At 28.8% G+C, this 25,651-nt stretch overlaps 4 protein-coding genes across 10 annotated transcripts; 2 read left to right on the top strand and 2 right to left on the bottom strand.

Annotated features, from left to right (window-relative positions):
• The first annotated feature begins 1,636 nt into the window (after positions 1 to 1,636).
• Positions 1,637 to 4,436, top strand: LOC100815932 (putative HVA22-like protein g). 2 transcript variants are annotated; one of them, XM_003523487.5, is made up of 7 exons: positions 1,637 to 2,044; positions 2,253 to 2,293; positions 2,410 to 2,508; positions 2,598 to 2,654; positions 2,752 to 2,815; positions 2,920 to 3,129; positions 3,948 to 4,436. In XM_003523487.5, the coding sequence occupies exons 2-7, from the start codon at positions 2,262 to 2,264 to the stop codon at positions 4,341 to 4,343; spliced, it is 858 nt and encodes a 285-aa protein (XP_003523535.1). In that variant the 5' UTR covers positions 1,637 to 2,044; positions 2,253 to 2,261; the 3' UTR covers positions 4,344 to 4,436. The 2 variants fall into 2 exon arrangements, with proteins under 2 accessions (XP_003523535.1, XP_040870694.1); XM_041014760.1 differs by lacking the exon at positions 2,410 to 2,508 and having other exon boundaries at positions 1,698 to 2,044.
• A 4,487-nt stretch (positions 4,437 to 8,923) lies between these two features.
• On the bottom strand, positions 8,924 to 13,028 carry LOC100811650 (transcription factor E2FC). Of its 5 annotated transcripts, none has more exons than XM_014774425.3 (14): positions 12,256 to 13,028; positions 11,970 to 12,156; positions 11,828 to 11,878; positions 11,648 to 11,733; positions 11,418 to 11,506; positions 11,276 to 11,330; positions 10,399 to 10,451; positions 10,261 to 10,311; positions 10,132 to 10,180; positions 9,984 to 10,049; positions 9,787 to 9,899; positions 9,468 to 9,666; positions 9,338 to 9,390; positions 8,924 to 9,193 (listed from the first exon to the last, which is right to left on the bottom strand). In XM_014774425.3, the coding sequence occupies exons 2-14, from the start codon at positions 12,154 to 12,156 to the stop codon at positions 9,151 to 9,153; spliced, it is 1,095 nt and encodes a 364-aa protein (XP_014629911.1). In that variant the 5' UTR covers positions 12,256 to 13,028; the 3' UTR covers positions 8,924 to 9,150. The 5 variants fall into 5 exon arrangements, with proteins under 5 accessions (XP_014629911.1, XP_006577972.1, XP_003523527.1 ...); XM_006577909.4 differs by having other exon boundaries at positions 12,502 to 13,027; XM_003523479.5 differs by having other exon boundaries at positions 9,333 to 9,390; positions 12,502 to 13,024.
• A 5,538-nt stretch (positions 13,029 to 18,566) lies between these two features.
• Positions 18,567 to 19,580, top strand: LOC106798608 (uncharacterized). Its single transcript, XM_014775222.2, has one exon. The coding sequence runs from the start codon at positions 18,662 to 18,664 to the stop codon at positions 19,160 to 19,162; it is 501 nt and encodes a 166-aa protein (XP_014630708.2). The 5' UTR covers positions 18,567 to 18,661; the 3' UTR covers positions 19,163 to 19,580.
• Positions 19,581 to 21,880: 2,300 nt separating this feature from the next.
• On the bottom strand, positions 21,881 to 24,904 carry LOC100807896 (WEB family protein At1g75720). Of its 2 annotated transcripts, none has more exons than XM_003523473.5 (2): positions 24,284 to 24,888; positions 21,881 to 22,828 (listed from the first exon to the last, which is right to left on the bottom strand). In XM_003523473.5, the coding sequence occupies exons 1-2, from the start codon at positions 24,428 to 24,430 to the stop codon at positions 22,346 to 22,348; spliced, it is 630 nt and encodes a 209-aa protein (XP_003523521.1). In that variant the 5' UTR covers positions 24,431 to 24,888; the 3' UTR covers positions 21,881 to 22,345. The 2 variants fall into 2 exon arrangements, with proteins under 2 accessions (XP_003523521.1, XP_006577971.1); XM_006577908.4 differs by having other exon boundaries at positions 21,930 to 22,822; positions 24,284 to 24,904.
• Between the last annotated feature and the right edge of the window lie 747 nt (positions 24,905 to 25,651).

Genomic DNA, 25,651 nt, shown 5'->3' with positions numbered 1-25,651 from the left:
TAAGAAATAAAATATAAAAAAATAAGTATTAAACAAAAGTTATAAATTTTTTAAAATAATGAAATCAAAATTACAAATTATCTAAAATATAAAGATCAAATACTTATATTTTAAAATAAAAAGAACAAACTTATAGATTTTAAAAATAAGAAAATCAAATATCTTAATTTTAAAATAGAGATATCAAAATTACATATTAAATAAAATAGAGAGTAAAATTACATTTAAACCAAAATATCATCCCTACTGAAAAATCATTAATTTCTTGTGGAATGTCTGGACATAAATTATCGTTTCAGTTTCTGATCATATTCTAAGAAATTAGTTTCTCAACTATTAAACGGAGGATATTTTTTCATTTTGAAGAACAAAAGAGCAATAAATTTTCCTTAAAACAATATTTCATTAGGTAAACAACTGTTTACAATCTTTTAAAATTTCAAATTTCTATGCTTAATATTTTTTTACAGTTTCTTAATATTTTTTTTTACAGTAATAAGTCTATGTCATAATTTAAAATTTTCATTATAAATATAAAAACATTTATTTATTATAAATTTTAAGTATAAAAAATAAATATTCATTCTTTATGATTTACTTCCATAAAAAAAGGGGAAGAGACGTAAAAGAGGCCACACTGAACCCAAATCCAGGGTTGGATAGGGTTGGGTTAGGTTAGAGTTTAGACTGTTACTTCCTGCATCATTTCCGAAATGTTTTATTTATGTTTTGGATTGATGATCATTTTGAAAGCAAAAAAAGAGATGTATTTCGTAACGTAATTCTAGAAGCCATAAAAGATGTGTTGAAAGCAACTTGGGAAATGCACGAAACAATAGTCTAGAGTTTAGGGGCTACTATTCTCAATAGTCAATCAATAGATTACTTTTCCTATCTCTTACTTTTTTTTTTAAAAAAAAAAAAGAGACAAAAAGACACTCTTATCCTTTCCTATTTTCTTGTAACTATGGATTTTTTTTCGTTGATTCAAAGGAACCGTGTTTTTGTTATGTTATTTGTGTAAACTCATATACATACCTAGGGAATCCAACTAAGTATTTTGAACAAAGTAGTGAGTTATTGTATATTCTTGATATTATTTTTATTTTTAGGAATAAAAAAAATAAACGCACAAGAAAGATTTTGTTATATATATATTTATACTTTTTAGAAAAACTGGAAATTTTGGCTCTCATAAGTTCAAAAACAATATTTATAATGAGGGACAAAAATCATTGATTTTGTAAAGTTAAAGAATGATATTGATCAAAATTGAAATCTGGAGACTAAAACCAAATAATTATGATATATATGATTTTGACTACACACGTTATCTGTTTTTAATAATATTTTTTAAAAAAAGGAAATAATAATAACATAATTAACTATAATATTTATAATTAAAAAAGAATGAATTTTATCTTAATTAATTTAATTAATATCAAAAAATAATTTATATCACCATTAAGTTGATTAATTTAAAAATTAAATTAATTAAAATTATTTTGTGCAGAAAATTAAGATAACAAAAACACGTTTTTGCAGAGTAAAATAATATGTTTCCATTAGGAAGGAGTATTTTGGGAATGTAAAAACAAAGAGTGGGGTGAAAAGAGCAAAAAGAAAAGATGAGAATAGGAAAGCCCTAGAGTGTAGAGTTTCCAGCAACGAACATATAGAATTAAAAGATTAAACGGCTCCAATTCCCAACTTCTGAACACATTTCATTTTTGGATTTTTATACTTCCTTCTTTCTTTTACACTGCACACACACACAGAGGTATTTTCACTTCTCTCGCTTTCATTTTGCGATGCGTCGATTAAAAATTGAACAACCTTCACTGACTCGTTCAGCGTTGGGTTATTGACTTTGATGGTTCCAAATTGTGTTCTGTTTAGAGACAACACCGCTAACCAAACGCCTTTCTCTCAACTTCAACGTCTTTGCTATTTAAATTTAAATCACTGCACAACCTATTGCAGTGTACCTCATTCTTCGTTTGGTTTTGGTTTCAATTTGCGTCGCACAAGTTGACGTTTCCTCGTAAGTAGCATAACGTTATATGAATATGTCTTTAATTTGTGTTGACCCTAATTTTCTGCATAATAGCGTGGTCTCTCATATTAAAGCATGCTTAATTTAAGATTAGTGTATTTTGAGACCCATGGCACTTCTTTAGTTTCAGTTTCTTGGAAGTTGAAAGCTATCTTGTTTGGCTTCACTGATTATCTTCTCTTTTTTTTCATGGCAGGGATACACAATGATAGGATCTTTTATTACAAGGGCACTTGTGTATGTTTAAGCTATTATACTAAATCTCTGATCATTTTTGTATAATGGGGTTTTGCCGTAGTTTTCAAGATTCACTGAATTTATTTATATTTTCATCTATTTTGTTGGCATGGCAGGATGGTTTTTGGCTATGCCTTCCCTGCCTATGAATGCTATAAAGCAGTTGAAAAGAATAGGCCAGAAATTGAACAACTTCGTTTTTGGTGCCAGTACTGGTAGATTGCACATCCATTCATCTGCATAAAACTTAAACTTATGCATAACTGTTGGTAAAGACTTCTTTTCGTACCCATTTGTGTTGCAGGATTTTGGTAGCTGTTTTGTCAGTATGTGAGCGGATTGCTGATGCTTTTATATCATGGTAATGGATACTAGTATCTTTGAGTGGATTTTCTGTATTGAACAGAAAAAGTTTATTGTGCTTTCATATTAAAATAATCAACTTGTTCTTCTTGAAGGGTCCCAATGTATAGTGAAGCTAAGTTGGCATTTGTCATATACTTGTGGTACCCGAAAACAAAGGTATAAAATTCATTACTGTGGTAGCATCTGAATATCTGGTATTGCTCTGTTATTTGCTTCTCTTCAGCTTGATGGTTGAATTTAATATCATTTACCTGTGTTAGGGAACAACATATGTGTATGATTCCTTCTTTAGACCATATGTTGCGAAACATGAGACAGAAATTGACCGCAACTTGTTGGAACTAAGGACAAGGGCAGGAGATACTGCAGTTTTGTATTGGCAAAAAGCTGCTAGTTATGGCCAGACTAGAATATTTGAAATTTTGCAGTATGTTGCTGCACAGTCAACACCTTCGCCACGCCCTGCTCAGGTATTCATTGAGCTTGTCTTGGTTTCTCTATTATTATATTTTAGGTGTGGCTTAACTATACTGGAATTTGTATGCAGAAAAACTTTCAGCTTTCCTTTGTTCATCAAACTTGGTGTGTTCGAGATTTAGCACGGAGAAACAATTGTTTTGTATTTTTGTCAACTTAAGAGAATTTCTGAAAAAAAACAGAAATAAGCTTTTCAAATCACGTGCTTGGTTTGTGCTGTTCTTTTGTTTATATATACATATTCAACATCTGTTAATCTGGGAAGGAGATTTATTTTGCACGTGTAAAAGAAACTTGTGCCTGGAATGACTTTTTTTTAAAGAGGGGGAAAAATCTAGATATCAAATATTTATTTCCAAAGGTGTTGCTGCTACTGCATTCTATGTTGTAGGGGATTATTTTTCAAATAAGTTCTCAATTTCATCCTCAAAGTATTATTCTCTCTCTTAAATGGTCACTAAAGTAAGAAAATTATCTAAGTAATCTCTCAAGTATTAGAAATCATAATAAATAGTCCTTCAAGTATTGAAAAAACCATCTAATTGATCCCCGAACACTAGTAAAATAAATCAATTTAAGGTCTAAACTGATAGATATTCAATACTTTAGAGATTATTTATATAATTTTATTACTTTAGGGACTACATATGAGAGATGGTAATACTTCACAGATTAAATTGATGGTTTATTCTTATTTTTCCAAAATAAGTTGTTTCGTGAATCTTTGCTGCATCAAATGTCATTTTCTTTGTCTTTATCCCATTTCCTTGCTGACTGACTCACGTAAAAAAACATTTTCTTTAATTCACAGCAACAACCAGCTATGAGGGTGCGTCAAGCCGCAACTAGTAATAGCCAACCAGCATCTGCGACAGAACCACAAGCTGAGAATCCATCTTCTCCTACTTCTAGTTCATCCAGTCAGCAACAGAAGGAAGTAGCAGAGGAGGAGTTGGGTTCTTCACAAGTGCCTAAAGCACCTTATACTGTAGCAGGTTTAAGTAGCCAGAAGTCTAATCCTATACCTGAAACGGCCAATCAATCGGTACCTGAAGAGGATGAGCCAATGCAGATTGAAGCAGCAGCACCTTCATCCTCTTCTGCAAATGAAAATGAGAACCCTCCCTTGGAAGATACAATAATGGAAGAAAGCATTAGGGTAACGCGTGGTAGACTAAGAAAAAATCGATCAGCTCGAATCCGTTAGATATCATTGTTTTCAAGTTTTAGCCTGGAAAACATGGGTAGATGGATAATAGTGGGTGTGGAATAGTAAAGTTGTGTGTATATTTTTGCCTCAGTTTCATTCCATTTATTGCTTTTTTTTCTTATGAATAATTTTTTTTTACAACACCTTATCAATCCCCTTATTAAATGAAAAATGCATGAAATGCTTATTTTATGTTTCTAAAATATTAAATATATTTATTTATATTTTAATATTCTATTTATAAAATATTAAAAAAAACAAAAGAAAAATATTATTATATTATTTTTTTATGATGTATTAAAATTATATACTTATCTTTTTAAATATTAAGCATGTTAAGCTATATAAAGAATTAAGCATATAAATTTATTTAAAGATAAATTTATGTTTTATTTGGATGTTTTATTATCACTCCTATGAGTAATAAGGTTTGAGATCGAGGATGAAGTATGATAAGATTTTATAAGGGTGAGTTACAACTTATTTGTCATAAAATTTGTGTTCAATATGTTTTTTATTATAAAGTGCATCTTATGAACTCATGATGTGATTGATAATAAGATAAATCTCATGTTGCTAACTTGACATGCATTGACGGAGCATTTTGGTATTGATTGAGTCATAGGAAAACTAGTTGTAATTGCAAAGTAAAGACTCCAAGATAGGAGAAGGATAACCTTGACTTAATTAACTCATTTGAAAACATATTAGTGACTTGGGTGAATGAAAACTTTCACTCCCCTTAATTTCAATTCGTTGTTCCCCAATTATGAACAATCATGCCACTTTACTAGGACATTTGGTTTCCCGCAAACAAGGCGAAAGGAGCCTATGATTGACTTAGTAGAGGCTTAAGAGAAGAAAATGTCAAGCGGAAATATTGTTTTGATAAATTGCATGATGTATATAAGTGTCAAATAGTAATAACTGAACAAGTTGTAACCATTGAGAAGCGTAATAAAATTTATCAAAAGAAACTGACTATATGCACAAAATAGACATATGTGTATATTGAAAGAGACGGGTGGGATACATTGACTAGGTTGAAAGTGATCCATCCATATTGCACCAAAGTGTTGTGAGTAATTTCTATGCAACAAAAAACAAAAGAAACGTCAATTTTTTTTTTTTGCGTGCCCCAAAAAGTGCCTAGAGTGGCTCTTTCGAATGAGGAATGTTCTAGTAAGGACGTTTAATACCTCATAAGATCTATTTTCACTAACACTAAATCTCATATGTTAATATCATTAAACCGTATGGCTAAAATTATTCTAATTAAAAAATTAAAAAAATAAAAACAAGACAATCACGCGAGACATTATGTTTCATTTTAGATTTCAAAATCCTTATCTCCTCTCACTTGTCAATGTTTTTTCTATTTTCATCCAAGATTTGAAATTTTCATAGCCGATGATTTTATTCAAGCATTGTCACCACCAAATTTTAAAACCAATTGAAATAAAGGAGATGGATTTTTTTTATTAGCAAAAAACTTGTATATTAATAAAAAGGTACAAGGAATACCAAAACCCATATTCACATATCAAAAGACATATACCTAAAATTGACCATTAGATTTGGCTAAACAAATGAATGAGATTTGATGTAAATCTAAAGACTTATATGTGATATAAACTGACCATGTCATATATATATATATATATATATATATATATATATATAATATAATATAATTAAAGTCATGTTTAACTATAAAATTTCTATAAGATTTATCAAACAGAAAATCAAATATTTTAAAGATTAATTTACATCAAGATCGTTATCACAACTATCACCATTATGATCGCTCGTTCCTATTGCCACTATCATCATCATCATGATCGTTGTCATGACCACTATCGTCGCCATCAACATGACTGTCACTATCGTCAGGGTCACAAGCGGTGGCGACAATGATATTCATGTTGGTGGCGATAATAATGGTTATGGAGACAATTATGGTGGTGGTGGTTACAGCGATAATAGTGGTTATGATAACCATCTCAACTTAAATTAAATATTTAAAATATTTAATTTTCTGTTTGGTAAATCTTACATAAACTTTATGATTAAATAAAACTTTAATTTGAATTTAAAATATTTTAATATTTATTCTTTATTTTAATTTAATCAATGAGAATAATCATTCTCATCCTTATCTAAGAGAACTACGTTCATATCATATGTCCTCTCTATATATGTAAAGTTTCATAATAGTTGGTTAAAGTGAAGTTATAGGGCTTCTAGGTAAGTTTAGTTATCTCTGTTTAATAATTGTGTTTAAGTTAATCATGCAGGCTATTGTTACTGCTACAAATATGGAATTCTTTTTCTAGTAATGACTAGAAAATGGAGTAATTATTAGTCTTTATCTATTCTAGTTTGACATGTTTTATGAGAGTAATTTGGTTTAATATATTGGTTCTGAAATCTTGCTATTAGTCTTGTCTACTAATATTGGTATTCCTATTATGTTTTAATTTATTGGAGTTAATTTACAAATAAAATATGTTAATAATGTAAGGATGTTTTACTTAAATTCAATCATAAATTATCATGTAATTAAAAATTATTAATTTTTTATAATGATTACTTTTAAAAAAATCATGTTCATGATTAATTAATTGATTGTTTAAATATTTTACCTAATAATATGTCAAAATCAAACTCTAATTAAAAAAAAGTTATTTTGTGTATCAAATAGCATACCACCAGATGGAAAAGGATTGAAGGACTTGAGGAACTAGTTCTTATCATCCACTATTTTGTACAATTCTCACACATTTACTGTTTTTTTTAACAGAAATATTTTACAGTTTATGCAACTAGAAAAAGCACATGCATTATATTCATTTTAACTCTTGTTAGAATTGTCTAATAGTACTCCACTATATTTTATGAAAGAGCTTTAATTTAAGTTGTACAACCCAAGCCCTATTACTATTATATTTTTTGTTACTTTTATTGATACGCGCTTAAATCAATTGGTGTTTAATTTGTAGGTGCAAATTAGTATGCAATTCATAAAATAGATGTCCTAGTGGTGCTGTGGAGAAACACAGAATGGCTTTGTATAGTGCACAAGACATAGAATGGTTTTCGATTATAACTTTTCCAAAATAATAATTTAATTCTTTTTCTTCCTCTTCTCTTTTTTTTTTCATATTTCTATTATTTCAAATGACCTAAAACTATATTTATTTTATCATCATTTTCTTATAATTTATTTCTATTCAAATACTTTTTCTCTTTTTTTTCTTATTTGTTTCATAAACCAAAGTGGAAGTGAAATTAGACTGAAGCAAGGTTGTATAAGACTCAAACTTCACCTATTTCTCAAATTTAAGACTTACACCTCGAGTATTTACTTAATATATAAATCCTTTTAAAGGCCTAACTTAGTATTTGAACAAAAATTATTTGACTTGAAAGTGTATTTAAAAGCCAACTTTATCATCAGAGCAGATCAAATGACAAATAAAGCCAAAAGTAATTTTTAAAGAATTTTTTTGCTTTAAAATAAGATAGTTATATGTTAGTCATTTTTGTTAATATATATGATATTTTTTGTCAATATATGAGATCTTTTTTATTTTATAAAAATCAATTAATTTTTTTTATCTAAAGCTTTAACTTTGTCTTGTTTGTCATAAGACCCTTATTCTTGTAAAAAAATAAAAAAAGGCCTTTTAGATGGGTAAAAGAACTACCTCTAAATAAGCAAATAAGTTTAAACTTGTATGTGTATCAGTGATGTTAAGCCTTTAAATAGATAAACAAGTATATAACGTTATAATATTAAAGTAATAATTTAATACAATAAATATTATAGGTCATTATTATTATTTATTTAAATAAATCAATCTGTTAAGTCTTTTATTTTTTGTATGACCTAAAATTTGAACTTTTTAACTAGGTTAGATTTTTAAAACGTTTTGACCTAATTTGGGCAAAGCCACGAGTTCCGCCAAGCAACTTTGCTTATTTTTATACCAACTTCAAGTTAATTATAATGTTAGGGGCTAAATTGACCAATGATATAAATTGTAGTAAATTAAATTGATTGATAATTTTAAGTTAGTGATTAAATTTGCATTTCTAGTATTTAGGGATCCAAATTAATTGGTGTCAATTTCAAGAAATAAATTGATCTTTTACTCTATTTTATTATAGGATTATATTTGAATCTAGAAATTAATGAATATGTATAATGATACAAGAAAATTGTGTTCAACAAGAAATTAGGTCATAATAAAGAGCAACAGTAATTGTCGGTCAAATAATTTCTTTCTGTGAGATATAAATACTTGTAATGAAAATTTTTGTAATATGAAAATAAAGGAGAAAAAATTATAAGTGCTGTGGGGATTTTTTTTTTGAAATTGTGTTCTCATAAAAATTGCACTACTTAATTTGAAACTTTATTGAGAGAGGATTTATGTCTTTTTTTTTTATCAAATCAATCAAAGACAGATACAAAAGTTATAATAACTTATGCACTATGTTGAAACAACTAACTTAGACCCTTGGTTATATCTTTATCTATGTAAAGCTATAATAGATTTGAGACACTTCTATTTAAAAGTTATATCTCAATCTTATTCGTAAGTTACATTGTTGAACTAGGACACAATTATCCTAGTTAAGGCAACTGCTGATAGAAAAAAAAGCCAAAAAAAGGAGCCAAAATTTACAGTTTGAAATGTATCCTTTGTGTCATCTGGAACAATTAACAGTCTATCTCTTATTAATCGTATCTGTTAGTGAAGCTTGTGTTCAAGCAAATCCCGCACCTCTTATTGGATTAATCGTCTGAAGCACGTCTATCAGAACCAACTACTCCTTCCCTGAACAGAAAAGAAAGAAAGGGGGAAAAAAGAGCATTCATTAGTATGAACTTTAAACTGGTCACCTTGCTTCCTCGTGCAGTGCTAAAATCAGAGAATCAAATTCATATAATAAGGATTGTTTAGAAGATATTGCTACCCCACAATTCTGTTTGGCTCACTCCAGGATCTGATTGAAACCAATAGTCATCTTCCATCTGCAAATAAACACAATGACTTAACATTGTCTTTCTAGTTTTTGGTTTTATCATTTAGAGCTTCAAGTTTTACATACTTCAAAATCAGTGGGAGTAATTTCTTGAATTCCAAATGCTTGTGAACCCTGCAAACTGAAACGCTCAGAAGGATTATTTTCATCATTTTGGCTTTCTAATAATCCCACACCCCTCTTTCTGTAGAGATCACTATTCCATGATGGATTTGTTAATTTCATCGGTTTGGCACTATCATCCTCAAACTTGTGGTCGTCCTTGCTTCAAAGATAAAAAAAATATCAGTTATTAAAGACTCAAGAGAAAGAAGTAAAAAATGACCTTAAGCCAACTAAGAGCAAAGATTTTAACAAAAGCAAATGTCAGAGAACATAGAAATACCAAACTTTTGGTTGCAATGTTACAGCAGAGAAGTACCTCAAGAGGTACAAATATATTGGTCCAATGGCACTTCGAACAATCATTTTGTACTGCCTTTGCCGAAAACCTAATTCCTGCTTATTTGAGTGAGAAGTCAATTAAAAGCTTGTTATACCAAACAAGTTGCAACACCCATATTAGCAGAAGGTAGATCCCACCTCATCAGGATCAGGAACCTCGATGGAACTAGCTTTTGGAGCCTTGATTGCAATAATTTCTTGATTCTGTGAAAATAGTAGATAAAGGTCATAATGGATAAACAGATCATAGCTTTATAAAATTTTAAATATTTAGACAAAAAATCACCTGGAAGCATGGAAGGCCAAGAATATCTTCCTTGGTTATAAAGAGGTACCTAATCATCAACCAAGCTTACTATCAGGAAAAGAAACCAAGAAATTGTAACTTATAAGACAAGTTGTCAGAAGTTCATACTTTTGAGAGCTTTCACTTTCCTCCAGGTTTCTTAGAAGCTCCTGCTTTTTCCTGAGAAATTAAAATGATAATTGTTTAAAAAAAAAACTGATAGGTCAACCATCATGAAACTTTTCACACACAATATTAGTAGCTAACCTTATACAATCATCAAGTTTGCATTCCTCGGCATATAGACTATCAACTTCAGCCTGTATAGAACCAAGCTGTCAGAGTTGGACCAAATCACTAGCATACAGCAGCATTCAAAGATGGAGCTAAAATCCTACAACCAACATGCATTTTAAACTAAAAATTATAATCAGTTACATCAGTCCAAAGCTCAGGAAGAAGCTTGCTATGATATCTGCGTAGGTATATAAAATACAAGGCAGAAGTGGCGAGACCTATATTCCTTCCATAATATGCAATTTATACCTGGTCTATATTTAAATAGTACCATAAGTCATGGTATCATATCACATTTAGATTTTGCCTAGTCCAATAGCCTAAATTAAAAGGCGTCATATCGTATATTATTCTGTAAGATAAACTTGAGCTATTTGAAAACATGTCAAGCTTAAGTTTCTACAGAAAACAGATATCCACGCAAACAAGTGATCCTTTTAGATGCCTATGTGCCCAGAATTTTTCTTTTGTCTTCTAGAACAGTGCCTTGAGTAGTTCAAGTTTCACTTTATTGCCAGCAACTTTAATTTTATTTTGATCAATTTCTTCATCCTAAGCAGCCTTAACTGTACAATTACCTACAACTATTTTGGACAGGGGTATGACCATATATAAATATTGAAACCAAAGATTCCTTGGAGTAATGTGATCCCAAGAAGAAATCCAAGATTCCTATAAGTATAACCCATGGTTTGAAAAGAAGCAAGGTATGTTTTCATTTTTCACATATATGTTCATATGTAAAAAACTAAGTGATGCTTACAATTAAAAGCAACCATGTAAGCAGTCTAAAACCAGGAATTATGGAATACATCTGCACTAACTAACAAGTAAAAAAGATCAAAACCTTTAAACTATTAACTTGGTCTTCCAGTTCTCGAGGTCCAAGCCCATCACATCCCCTGCTCGTAAGGCACAGCGTTTATCATCATATCATATATATGATGATGAAAAGCCACAAAGTAACAAACAAAAGAATAGATATTTACTTCCACTTTATATGATTCTTTGATGTTTTCTCTATCAGTCCTACCCCTTCAAGAACATTTGTAATGTCATAAATTCTCCTTTTCTGAACCTGCCAAAATTAATTTTAGACATATTATAAAACCGAAGGTCAAAAAAGCAGGAAGCAGAAGTACACTATACTAATAGCACGTGTAAGAAAAGCTCAAAAGGAGCCATCAGTCAAGAAAACCATGAAAGACATATTATTTACCTCCAAGATTTCAGCGGTTCTATTTAGATCCAGGGTTCCATCCTTAGCATCCTGGATTAAGCTCACAAATTTCTTGGTTAACAGTCCTGCCCAAGTACGTGATAAAGAGAGTCACACTAACTCAGAAACTTGCTTAAAAAGGCATCACGGAGGAATACTCGAGTGTGGTCATACACATACCTAAGGAACTGTCATAACGACAGTTGTTAACCGCAGTCGAATTAGTGGAATCTGATAGGGAAAATCCACCCAGCATAAATTCAAGCAAAAAGAAATAAATGAACGAAGAGTTTCACAGAATCATAGTCTAAAAGACTGATACCGGCATAAGGTCTGTGAGCCGCAGATTTTGCATTTCTTGAACCTTTTGGTTTACCATTTTGCTTTCCTCTTATGGTAGGGTCGGTTTGAAGTGGGGGAGGAAGATGAACTGTTTGGGTCATACCGGGAGCAGCTTCAATATTACTTATGTGAGACTTGAAAACATTGTTTTCATATCTTTGACCCATCTGCACAGATAGTTGAATACAAACATTTAAAGCATAAGGGAAGTGCCTTATTTACAAGAGCCAAGATTTGCTGACAAACTATATTTTCAAATATTTGACCTTGGAATGCTAGTGCCCTAACAAAACTCTACAAATCCAACTCGGCGCGTGTAATTAAAATAATTTTTTGTAGAATTGATAATTAGAGCAGAGAAGATAAAAGCAACTAGCAGATGTGGTTAAGATTGTGAAGAATAAATCAAGCAATGATATGATGAGATTTGATAATTGGAATGGGGGGAAATGATCCGATAATGTATGTCATTGAAATAAGAAGAAAAGCAGAAAAGAGAGAAGAGAAGTCACTGTGAGGGAAGGAGAAAGCAATAGCTGGAATTTGAATGGGGATGGGATTGATCTTGGGCCGTAGTGGACATGAACACACTGATACTCGAGAAGGGTAATAATGGTAACAGTAACACTGTTATATAGCAATAGCAATAGAAAATGAAAAGTGATGTGGTGTGGCCGCCAACACCAGCGCAAAAAAAGCGGTCAGTTCAGTTCGAATGCACACGCCACCCCGCCCTTTTCTTCTCCTTTCCCTCCTTTTGGGCCTCACTTTCTCTCTGCCCTCCTTTTTGGGCTTCTCTTCTCTTTAAAAGTTCTGTTCATTTTGTCTATTTATCATTTCTTGAGAAATGATAATTTGTTAACCAGACTTGCAATTCTAAACTATCAAATTCTGCATTTTTGCTTGAGAACCCACGAAAGAAAATGAATTTTGCAGTTGAGAGAATGATCAATAAGAGGCGATAAAATGATGAAAAATAATAATTAAGAAATAACAAATTCTGATAAAGAAAAAAAAATATATCAAACCAAACAAGTCAAGAAACTACACCAAAACATCGATTAAAACCTATGGTGGATATTTACAATCCAATCCTCTTAAATATTAATATAAATAGTACCACAGGCGATTGACTGCATTCGAATAAAAAATGACCAAAATACTGGATGAAATAAAAATTTGGAAGACTGGTCTCCAAAAAATTAAAAGACCATAATAACAAAAGTAAAAAAATTCAAGAACCCAAAACATAATTTATCCTAAAACAAAACCATCAATGTATAAACATTTGTATTTTACATAGTGTGCGTTTATATATATAGCTAACATACAAACACTTGATTTTTAGTATAAGTGTGATATTAAGTTACACCATTGATTTATTTTAATAGAATTTTTAGCTATAGTTTGTTAACACAGACATACTAAAAACAATTGTGTATATATTAACAAATCTCACAAGGATTTTCTAACATATACATACTTGATTTTTAATATGATTGTATTAGTAAGATACACCATTGAAGACAATATTAAGATATAGTTTGGTAATGCATTCATATTAAAAAATAAACATGTATATATTAGCAAATTTTATATTTATAATTAGTGAAATATATTTATAACATATAAATGTAAAATACTAAATGTCAAATATGAAAAATGGAAAATTAGAAATACCTTTCTTTTATGGGATACTAAAATGGAAAATTATTTTATAGTAACTAAAATTAATAAACTATAACATTTAGATAATATTCCTATTAAATTTATCAAATTGCTATTAATTTTAAAATTTAGGAGATAAGAATTAATTATATAATAACTTAAATTTGATAAAATATAATACTTAAATCAAATTTCCTTAAAAAAGATAAAATTGTGATTGATTTTATAGTTTAAAGAGAATAAAAAATCAAGAGATAACAAACGATTGTATAATAGATAAAATTAAAATAATATAATCTTCAAATTAGATTTCTTAAAAAAAAAAAGATAAAATTACTATTGGTTCTATAGTTTTAAAAAGTCTAGCAATAACAACTTGATTGTATAATAACTAAATTTTGATAAAATATAATATTCCTTAAATCAATAGGATATCCCTTTTGTTAAGCCAGATTTAGATTGCTTGGAGTATTCAATTTTCTGATTTAATGTGTTATAATAATCGAGAATAATATTAACATCTTCCATTCATAGATTTGCACCAGCTTTTTCAGGCTTTTATCAAAACTGTTAATAGAGGAGTGTATTTTTTTGAAAGAGGATATGAAAAGGAAAGTGTATAAACAAATGAGAGGAGTGAAAATAGCAACTGCCATAGTTAATTGTGTTTTAGATGGATCTGGTAGAGTTCTAATCGTGGGCTTATTTACCAAGAGTGTCATTAATAAGGCTGATAACTTAGAAGGTGGCAAAAAGTATAAAAAGTATAAATGACGAAAAGTAAAATTTATATAAAAAAATAACGGTGAACATTGAATTTAAAATTTAGAAAATATTAGTGAAGGCCAAGGCCCCTCACCAGCCCACCCTTAAACGTGAGTCCACATACCCTGTGCCTGTGGACTAGGGTCAACCATAGGCGTTCAATAATGATTTTCTTTAAAATTAAAATAAACCCCAACTTACAATAATTTTTTAAAGAAAACATGATTCTGAGTTTTTTATATACGAAATTCTTTTTTTTAAAAAAAGAAAGGATATATTTTTTTAGGACTTAAATAAGAGAAAAAATAATGTTTAATTGATGAAAATATAAATAAATTTTAATTAATTTCATCTTATTTAATGATATAATTTTTATAACATTATTTATTCAATTTATATTTTAATTTTAACGACTCATTTCAGTCTTAATATCAAATTTTAATTAGGATATTTTAATAAAATATTATTTTTTAAAACGAGGTTATTAAATTAAATTTGGGCTAACTAACTTTCTTAATTAATAGAAAATAGTCTTTTTAATTATATTTGAGTTTGGAGAGAGTATAAAAAAATTAAACCATTAAGTAAAAAATAATGTTTATTTTTTTTTATAAATATATTTTAGTTATTTTTAGAGGTTAGAAGTTTTTTTTAATTCGCACATTGAAATTCAAATAATTGTTTCAACCTTTTTATAGTTTATGTGTGATGTTTGGTCTTTTTTATAAGGCTCAACCATAATGCCTATTGTATTAATTATTTTTAGACTAAAATATTCCTAATTAAATGAGAGATAGTAATAACAAACAACTAAAAGAAAGCGAAATAGAAATATTAATGATAATGAGAATTTTTTTAAAAAAATTATAAATTTGAGTCATATTTACTATTTTAAACTAAATTAAATATTTTTTAATCATAATAAATTAAATAATTTAATCTTATAAATAAGACCTAAAGGTACCATTTTCAAGTACTTAGTCAAAATATTTTCAAAATAACATATTTTATATTTTGTCAAAATATGACAACATTACAAAGTTTATGATTTTCATGAAGGGATGAAGAGTGTTTTTATAATATAAATATACAATTTATTATGTCTTTAATTTCAAAAATATTTTAAACACATCAAACATATTTATGACATTTTCAATAAATATGATTCATAAATATTATTTTATTCTCGAGCCTTTTATTGTTTCTTTTTCATCCATTACTTCTAATTTATAATTCAATTTCTTCAAAAAAAAAAGTTTTTATTTTCCTTAAATTTATGTTAAATATTTAATCTACCTTTAAAAGAATTTTGTTAAGATAATTTGATTTAAAATTTTAAAAATTATCAATAGATCATTGATTTAAATGGATCCGATTTGAATCTCTTAAATAAAATATCACATTTTAATCTTATAGATGATAAAAACATGATTGAGAGAATTTCCCACTAACCATAGCCTAACAAATTTTTTGATAAAAATTAATCATCAACAAATAATATTTCACCCTAATAATATGATAATCTATATAAATCCTAAAATTTTATTTATAATAATAATAATGTAAAAATAATATTATTATTTATGTCAATACTTGATAATAAGATCTATTTAGTATTTACCAACATTTGATTTTGTTCATATTTTAATTTCTTTATTAAATATCTATATAAAATTGAAGGGATAAATTGTTCTGTTTTCCGGCATAATCATTGATCGAACTAGTTTGTTAAAATTGAATGTATTTTTTTATGCAGAAATGACCTCATCCTATCCTAAGGGGTTATTTTGAGACGAAACAAGTACAAGACACAATGATAATGTCTTACGAATGAATCATGATTACCGCGAACCTTTGGCCTGATGATCAAATTCGTCCAACAGAATGCTAGCTGAACGATTCTCATTCATTATCATCACCACGTTTTACATTCTCGACCCCCGAGAAGTTATATAATACGAGATTGTTATATGCATATGATCCTTACTTATTGATTTGATGCTGTGCGTAAATTTGTGCTTTGATATGATGTGAGAAGATATAGCAAATCACAAAGCCAAGAAAGCAATTGGCTATTTTTCATGTGATATATATGTAGCATTTTTTTTATAATTTAGGGAAAAAAGTTAATAAAATTCAACAACTAAACTAATTACGCGATTAACCAAAATCATAGACAAAAAAATAATCCCTCAAATTCAATAATTTCTTCCCCAAAATGCTGGTAGTACGGAAGCCATTGCTTTAATCAAACTTTTATAACCCGCAGGTTAATTTGCCTCTACAGAGAGAATTTAAGCGAGTTTATTGTTTGGACCACTATTCGTGTAATCCTGCTGGTTTTAACTTCAAATGAAAATATCCATTGTTTCCCCTAAAACTTGCCAAAAGAATGCCAATCATTATATTCTTAGCTTCTAATCTACTGCCAATTTGTAAGTAATCACATGCTCTCACAAATCATTTATTAATGGATTAATTACTTCAACATAAACGGATTTAGCAATAACACTTAGGGCGAGGTCATGCCAATATGCTATTAGTATGATTGGTTGAAGGGAAATCTTAAAGGAAAAAGAAGGACTTTTTTCTCTCTTCAATTGTAAAGAAAATAGAAGGATTTTTTTTTCTTTTCATTTTCATTTTGCATAGTTTACAAATTTACAAGAAAGAAAATAAATATTATCAAAATCAACAAATTTTTGCTTCTTATTTTTATCTCTTCTTTAATATCCAGAAATATAGAGAAACAAGTAATTTATAATTTATACAACGTATTAATTAAACTGCCTTGGAATCAATTTTTACCTCACGTGCATTTTCTTAATATTTATAAGAGTGTGTATTTTTTTATATACACTATAAGAGTAAGAGTGTATATATACATACACACATATATGAGAGAAATTGACTTATTTTAGAAGTAAGTCATATTTATATATAAACTTAATAATGGAACAAATTTAAGTTTGTTCATTCATTAAAAATATATATAGTTGATAACTTGATTAACAAAATTTGGAAATAAAAAAATAGATAACTAATAAGTATTATTGAGGAATGGTAATAATTCTTAACACATCCTGTTGGATTTCTCAATTTAAGTATCAAATGAAAATATAAATTATTGAATGACTTAAAATTTTAAAAATAATTTATTATTTAAACAATTCAAATTTTATTAAAAAGATCAATTATGACACTATAGAAGTACTTATAAAGTTTAATTTTAACATACAGATAATCTAAGATTTGTATACTATTATTTAATCAAAAAAATTTCTAGATGTGTTTTTAAAAATTATTATTCTTTTCAGAAGAGAAAATTATTATTCTCAGTTGTATAACAATTCATGATTGAATGAAAAATGAAGGAAAAAAATCTTGAAACTATCTTGAGGATTCGAACTAATTTTACATTTGATGGACCTGCTCCGTGCTGATGTCATTTATCTCTTTTTCGTTTTATTCTCTCTTGTAAGTTGTACCCAAAAAAAAAAAAAATCTTATAAAACTACTCGAATAAAAGAAATGAATATGACTATTAACTTGCGTCACCGACATTCATATATGTCTGCGGATGTGTGTCTCCCTATGTACAGTTATAATTATGAAATCCCCACGTAGATTTCGGGTACAAAATGATTTGGATTGGTTGTGACAAATACAATATATAATTACACACACACAAATATTGGTGAGCTTATTCCTGCATTATTCACGTTATCTTCGCGATGATTTCCTAGTGAAAGCTGAAGCGTTTGCAGGATTGATGACTGTACAAAAAAAAAAAAAAATCCAGAAAGAGGGAATGAATTAGGTCAAAATCACTTGCTTTAACGTTGGACATGTTGGATGGGTTCCACTAATTGTTACAAATGATTGTTGTTGGAGATCCTTCAAGGTTTTTATATTTGAGGCAGTGTGGACCGATCATCATTCTTCTCCTTTTATTAATAATAAACTTGAAAATGATCAAATTTTATTAACTCTATCCAAAGCACCTAATTCTGCCACAATTTTAATTAAAAAGAGTACTAATTAATCCTGCTACTGATTATGAATTAGCTTAAGATGTTAATTGAACGTAATCAACAAACCTAAGCAAAGAAACCAAATTGTGAGGACAGGAAGGCCATGCAAATGATCATTTGGGCACATGGCACTTCTTACTTGTCCAATATCTTTTTGGCCTTCCAATATGGAATATATATAATCTCTCAAGCTTAATTAATTTAAATGCTCATCAATTTCTCACCCTTTATATATATATATATATATATATACCCTCCAGAAAAGAGAAACCAAACCATGATAACTATATATTTCAAGAGGGTGTGCTTGTGTGAAAGGGAGAGAAAAATGTACAAGAAGCACAACAACCCACATAAATCAGGAACAGAGGGTTTTGTTGTTATAAAAATAAGAGGAGGTACTGAAGAAGAAGCATACTTTGAACAAATCCCTCAGCCTCGTCCAAAGTTGAACCTCTCTGCCATGAAGCTCTTCCAACGCTTCCGCAAGATCTTCATGCGCCTAATGTTCTCGGTACCTAATTCTCGTCGCTCAAAGGATTCGAAGCACAAAGTTAATGACCGGTTTGAACCGCCCAAGACTTCATGCAGTTCCTACTATTCCTCTCAATCGCATTACAGCGAGGCCATTGCCGATTGCATCGAGTTTTTCAATAAGTCAGCACAAGATGGCGTTTTGGATGGTCGAAAATCTGATGTTGTCTGAGTCTGACATTAATTGACCTTCGATTAATGTCTTGTGCCCTCGCGTTCTTTGATTCGGTTGCCATCATATGTGCTTTGTTCATTATACTTATTATATTATTTAATTTCCTTATGCTATAGTGATTCATCTATATATATTTATATGGGAGAGCATTGTATTTTTGCATATATAATGGAATTACTTCTATTCAATCGCTGGCTTCTTTTTTATGTACTCCAATCGTGTGTATACAATGAGGGAGAATAATGTTGACTGTGTAGGTTTTTATTTTCTTTTATTAGTAAATGTTAATGGCTAGTATTATTAGTTGTTTGATAGCTAGAGATTCAAACTCACAGTTTTTTTTTTCCTTTATCACTGAATTAACATTATATCTCCATGGTGTAGTGGTTCTGGAACGGGATTGAATTGAATTAGTTTTCAGATTCTATTAACAAAACAACAAAACAAAACTAGTGTGTAAAATCATGAAAGAATAAAAAAATCATCACCAGACTAATTTGAAGTTGGATCTATCCACGCTAAATTTGAGGCTGATAGGCAGTATATATTTCCCTGACCAACGTAACATGTCAGGATCAGAAATATTAAATAAATATTATTAATTCAATTAATAATTAAAATAAATATTATTCTATTTTAATATTCTTTCTATTAGAGTAATATTTAATTTTTATTCTTTTAAATGCAAGCAATTCTATTTTTATTCTTAATCAATTATTTCATTCCTCTTTTATTATTATTTTTATAACAATTCTAATATTGTTTAATAATGTACTACAAAAAAAATAATCAATCAGTTTATTTGATTTGATTTCTTTTTGTACTTTTAGGTTAACAATATATCTTTTTTAGGTGCTATGCATTAAGTTATATCAATTTTGCAGGACAAGGATAAATTTATGTTTTGCATCATGTAATTAAAAATTATAAGAATAAAATATAAAAATGAAATTTTAAATTCGTAAATCATATTTAAATATTAATTGATAAAATATGTTCAAATGTTAAAGAACATTTGAAATTTCAATAATAACATTCACTCATTTGAAATAAATTTTTATTTCAAATCAATTTTTTCCTTATTTTTTTCATTAATTAAAGAAGGCTTTTATATTAACTTATTTGATTAATGTTCAAATTTCATCGATTAAAAATATATAAATTTATTAATTCAAAAATATAGAAAATATATTAAATATAAAATAAAATTCATACAGATACATTTGATATGAAACGCGAAATTTTATAAAAATACAAACTCGATGCATGTATATAAAAATATAATATACATCACACAAAAATTTTGTATAGTTTTTTATAACATTTAATATTTTATTATATATTAATATCATTAACTATTATATGTATATACATACACTACTATATATTTTTATCAATTAAAATATAATAGATAAATACATTAAAAAGTTATAATATATAAAAAATTATAAATTATGAAAATAATACCTTGCAGGACACGAAACACTAAGCTAATAGCATATTATTCTTAACTTATATTGATAAAAAATTTAAAATAAATAAATATTATGTATAATTGATTTAATCAGAATAAATTTATTTTAATGTTATAAAGTATTAAATATATAATTTAAATTTTTTATTTTTAGAAAAGTGAAAAATTATTTTAATTTATAAAAATTAATTTTAAAAGTGATTTATAATTATTTTATTATATAATATTAATTATTTAAATTTAAGTTTTGATTACAAAAGTAACTAGTGGTTATAAACAAATTAAATATTTATTCTTTTACATTTTTACAACACTAATAAGCATCAGTTGATTAGACAAATTTTCTAACTTATATATATTAATCAACACAGACCCACGTTCTGATTTTATTTTTTAAAAAAACAAACCCGCGTTATTTTTGGGGGTTACCATTCCCAATTTCCCTCAAGGGGTTGAGGTACAACGCATTATGACATTTGTGTTACTATAAGTCCACACAACATAAGTACTTAAAGTTGACTGTTGAACCCCCAAAGATTTGAGAACAAGAAAAAAATTACATGTAATATAAATTGATTATAAGATTTGTTTTCGTTTTGGGTGTGTTACAATCAACTTTAAGCTTAAATTGTAGTAGTATATGTCCTTCATTTTATAAACCAAACTTTTATTATGTGCATCTCTGTTTGTTTGTTTTTTAAAGTTAAAAATTCTCTAAAATAAGAGGATTGAATCTTGCACATTGAAGACCATATTTATGTTGTGCAAGTTATGCTTCGTTAAAATCTTATCCAATGATTCTCATCATGAAGAAGGCTAACATGTTAGAAGCAGCACAATATTTTAAAAGATTCCTATATTCAATATCATCCTCGACAAATATTTGAGCCACACTGCTAAACTTATTTTGAGCATATAAATAAAACATGATTTAATGATTATGTATTGTAAAAAAGGAGTACACTATGAACTAATTAAAAAATATAATAGATATAATTTTTAAGGTATTTATTATAAAAAAAAAACTTATTATATATATAATTCAACAATAATGTAAAAATATTTTACATTATAGATACAATCTTCTCATAAAACATGTTGAGGGTAAGGATTCACCGTAATAGGCTAAGATACACTCTAATAATTTTTTATTTGAGATTTTCATCTATCTTTATACATCTTATTTCTCTCTATATGTCACCTGTCATAAATTTATCCAACAATCGATCTTCTCAAAGAAACAAATTCTTACACCATATTTATTAGTGTATTCCATAAATTTAGGCCACGACTTATATTTTCTAATCTGTCACTTGGTCATTACACGATTTTGACCCCAACTCTTGAAGTGGAAATAATTGCTTTGATTCTTTGGGCCTCATATGTCTAAATGAAAACTGAGAATGTGAAATTGTAATTATGGTGCTTTATTACATGAACCACACTCCACATGCATACATATTCCGCTACTCTGCTACTGAGTTTAACTACATTGTACGGGCCATTTGCCATTAAAGTCTGTTACGTTACAGAGGACAAGAAAATATACCTTTTGAGAAAAAAGAAAGAAAAGAAACTCTAAACAAAATGCAGTTGGCAATTATTCTGGTAATTAACATATTAGTAAACCGAAAACATATATGGTACTTAGCGTATGTTTGGAAAACCAACCAAAGCCCTGAACTTACGTTTGATTCAAATTGGTTTCATGGAATTTCTTGGCTTCCCTTTTTCCTTGAAAAAATGCCTCCAATCAAAGGAATGAACGACTTCTTGTTCTTCTTCCTGAGAGAAGGGTGCCTTTCCAACTTTTCAACCCCGTGTTGCGGTAGCATCACGTGATGAGACACCGATGGCGGATTCGCGAACGTGACGTACCTTTTCTTTTGGAACTCCATATTTTCCTGGTCGAATCTCGAACTTTGCACTCCAAACGTCGTTAAGTTCTCCACAAACTTGACATCTTCAATTTCAGATTCCACCGGGTGCTTCTCTGTTTCCCGTTGCTTCAGTTGTTGGAGCTCTTGCTTCGTGCGTTCAAGCTCTTCCTGCAGAGAAGACAGGCAATGGGCCATTACCATGCTTTCTTCCTTTGCCCTCTGCAGGTTTTCCCTCGTCTCCTCTAACTCAGCTTCAACGTTTTCAATTCTCCAAAAATCAACGCCGTTTTCATTTGCTCCACTCTGTATCTATAACAACCAATTAGATCTATGTGTGGAGTGGAACAATACACTACTATTCTATTATATATTGGTAATAGCTAACTGGTGTTCTAAGAATATTTGTTAAAAAATTTAAATTATAAATGATTTTTTTATTTTAATTCCTTAATTAATATCTTAAGAATATTTGTTAATAAAACTCTTCTTTGTAACGAAGTGTAAAATTCACACAATAGAAAGTAGGAAGAAGATTAAAAAATGGACATGTAAGATAAATGAATTATGTAATTGAAAGGAACAGGAAAAAAAGTATTGAATAATCCTTTAAAAAAAAGTATTGAATAAGTATAGTTACTATTTCAATATTTTCCCACAAAGCTTGAGATATGAATAGATTATAATTAAGGTATCGTACGAGCAAAAGCATAAATTAATTTAGTTTTTCAGTGCCTTTATTCTATGACACGATAAAGAAAGGAAGACACGCAAATTACAAGAAAGCACACGACACAGGCTGCCGCTGAATAACCATCTGTTGTTGTTTGCACCCTGTTACAAGCAAGCATAAGGTTGGAGCAACGCATGCTTCGGTGAGCTCTCCTTAAATATATATCTATTGTTTAAACTAAAATATATTTTTGTTTCATGATAAACTAATAAATTTTATTTTAAATTCTTTTTTTCATTAAGTTCCTAATAAAAACAAAAATTATATTTTTAATCTTTGTTATTTTATTTTAATTCTTTTAATATATCTATTTTTTATTTTATTTTAATCCATATAAAATTTTGTTCATTTTATGTTAATCTTTCTACAAAATATTTGATAGGAACTAATAATAAATGATCCCCATATTATAGGGACAAAAACAAAAACATATATATTAAAATGACTAAAGCAAAATAATAAGAATAAAAAATATATTTTTGTTTCATTTGAAACTCAAAACAAAAAAAATTATTAAAAACTTAAAACAAAATTTACTAATCTATCATAAATTAAAACCATATTTAAACTTATTATCAAATATATTCTGAATTCATCTTGTGTAAAATTTTGGGACTAATATATAGTTAATTTAAACCTTCTAAATGTTTGTAAAATGACTTCTAAATTGGAACTCAAGTAAAATTGTTACTATTAGTTCAAAAGTTTAAGGCCATCACCATTGATGCCTAAGACTACGGGTACGAGTCGCCGAAAAACTAAACAGATTGAAAACAGTTTTGTTGTGCAAATGTTCTAAAGCGGATTGTAGATAAGTGATGCTACATGGCACAAAGGTACTTCGGTCAAGAATCAACGTAATCAGAAAAAAATTAATGAAATAAAGAGTAAAGAAATAAATCAATAAAGCTTTCGCACGTAAGATATTTTTTAGGTGGCACCAAGTAATTTTCACTGTAGAATGTAGATTAATTGATCATATAATGTATGTGTGTATAAATGAGTAACCAATAAAGATAAGTGATTTGTAGAACCTTTTTGAGCTTGTTTGCACTTGCATAAACCTCTCCAGCTAAGACTTTCTCACCGAACAATGAGACAGCCTCTTTGACAGACCGGAATGGTGCCCTTGTGTCTATCTCTGCCTTTCTGACCAGCAAGACACCACCTTCCATGTTCATGTTTGTGTTTCTTCCACAATAAAGCTAAGAAAATTAAAAGGGATGGGAGTGGAAACAGCGAACAAGGATGGCTGCTAGTGAATGTGTATGTGAGAGAGAAGATTGAGATGGATTGTCTACAAGTAGGAATTAAGTACTAGAATTGGACAAAGGAGAGAGGGTTGAGATATAACATATGAAGATTGGAAGCTTCGTTTCTTCGCGTCCACTTCACTAGAATTCTGTTATGTTTGAGGGTGGGTGGATGGATGCTCTTGGGTCTTGGTACTGTTGGTGTTGGACCTAAATGGCCCAAAATATTTATATATTTTTAGCACAACTAAAGACAAGGACTCTTCACCCGTAGCCAACTTAAAGAGCCCCACTGTTCTTTCGTTTTTCTTTCCACTAGAGAAGCCTATGGAAACCTACAGGGTTCACATTATAGGAAATGTGATACAAAAATTAAAAAAATAAAATGATTAATATCAGTGGGTGTTTATACTTGGAGAAAAATAAAAAGAGTAAGTGACTGATATGTGATGAAATAATAATAAAAAAGAAATAAAACATATTGATGAAGTGTTTGTATTCAATGGTTGTCCAAAAAATGATATACAGTGATACAAAAATACATATATAATAGAATATATGATGTGATAGAAATATTGACAAAAAAAAAATGTCAATATGATGTTTGAAATTGAGAAGTATTCATATATCATTACTTTATTTGTAATAATTCATAAATAATAATAATAATAATATTCAGTGTCCATCGGTGTAGGGGAATAGTAAATTCATTAGAATGGCAATGATGAAGTGAAGTGTTGTTTCTCGTTTACTAGAATTTTAATCCCCTATTCGCATTTGAGTTAACATATTATGACATGTAAAGTCAAAGATGCATATACAATGTTCTTATGCATATAAAAATGAATGTTAAAATTTAATAAGGAGAGCAACAAAAGAAGATAATTGTGTTGTAGCAAAAAAGGATCTTGATTGGATGAGAGCATGTAAGTTGACAATTGGTCAAACAATTCAAAAGAGAAGGGAAGGATCTTGGTTCATATGACCAAAAAAGTTTTACTAGGAACCCACATGGTGGGTGTCTAATGTTCTTGCCAACATTTCAGGTAAGTCATCTGACTGCACTCGACAAAACCCATGAGCAAAGACCATGTTGGTTACCCGCAGGGAGTCTAATGTTTAAGTTAGTTTAGACTCATAGGAATAGGT

The sequence above is a fragment of the Glycine max genome, chromosome 4 (assembly GCF_000004515.6).
Source record: "Glycine max cultivar Williams 82 chromosome 4, Glycine_max_v4.0, whole genome shotgun sequence".
In the NCBI taxonomy this organism is placed as follows: Eukaryota; Viridiplantae; Streptophyta; class Magnoliopsida; order Fabales; family Fabaceae; genus Glycine; species Glycine max.
The sequence above is the reverse complement of the archived record's forward strand: the minus strand, read 5'-3'. Positions and strand labels throughout refer to the sequence as shown.

Bases quoted from the DNA above. Each gene is read 5' to 3' on its own strand.
- LOC100815932 (XM_003523487.5), top strand. From the start codon at position 2,262: ATGATAGGATCTTTTATTACAAGGGCACTTGT. The intron at 2,655-2,751 runs GTAATGGATACT...TTCTTCTTGAAG, and splicing joins GCTGATGCTTTTATATCATG to GGTCCCAATGTATAGTGAAG. The intron at 2,816-2,919 runs GTATAAAATTCA...TACCTGTGTTAG, and splicing joins TGTGGTACCCGAAAACAAAG to GGAACAACATATGTGTATGA.
- LOC100811650 (XM_014774425.3), bottom strand. From the start codon at position 12,156: ATGGGTCAAAGATATGAAAACAATGTTTTCAAGTCTCACATAAGTAAT. The intron at 11,331-11,417 runs GTAAATATCTAT...CCTTACGAGCAG, and splicing joins AAGAATCATATAAAGTGGAA to GGGATGTGATGGGCTTGGAC. The intron at 10,181-10,260 runs GTATGAACTTCT...GTTGATGATTAG, and splicing joins GAAAGTGAAAGCTCTCAAAA to GTACCTCTTTATAACCAAGG.
- LOC106798608 (XM_014775222.2), top strand. From the start codon at position 18,662: ATGCTCATCAATTTCTCACCCTTTATATATATATATATATATATATAC.
- LOC100807896 (XM_003523473.5), bottom strand. From the start codon at position 24,430: ATGAACATGGAAGGTGGTGTCTTGCTGGTCAGAAAGGCAGAGATAGAC. The intron at 22,829-24,283 runs GTTCTACAAATC...TGGTTGTTATAG, and splicing joins GTGCAAACAAGCTCAAAAAG to ATACAGAGTGGAGCAAATGA.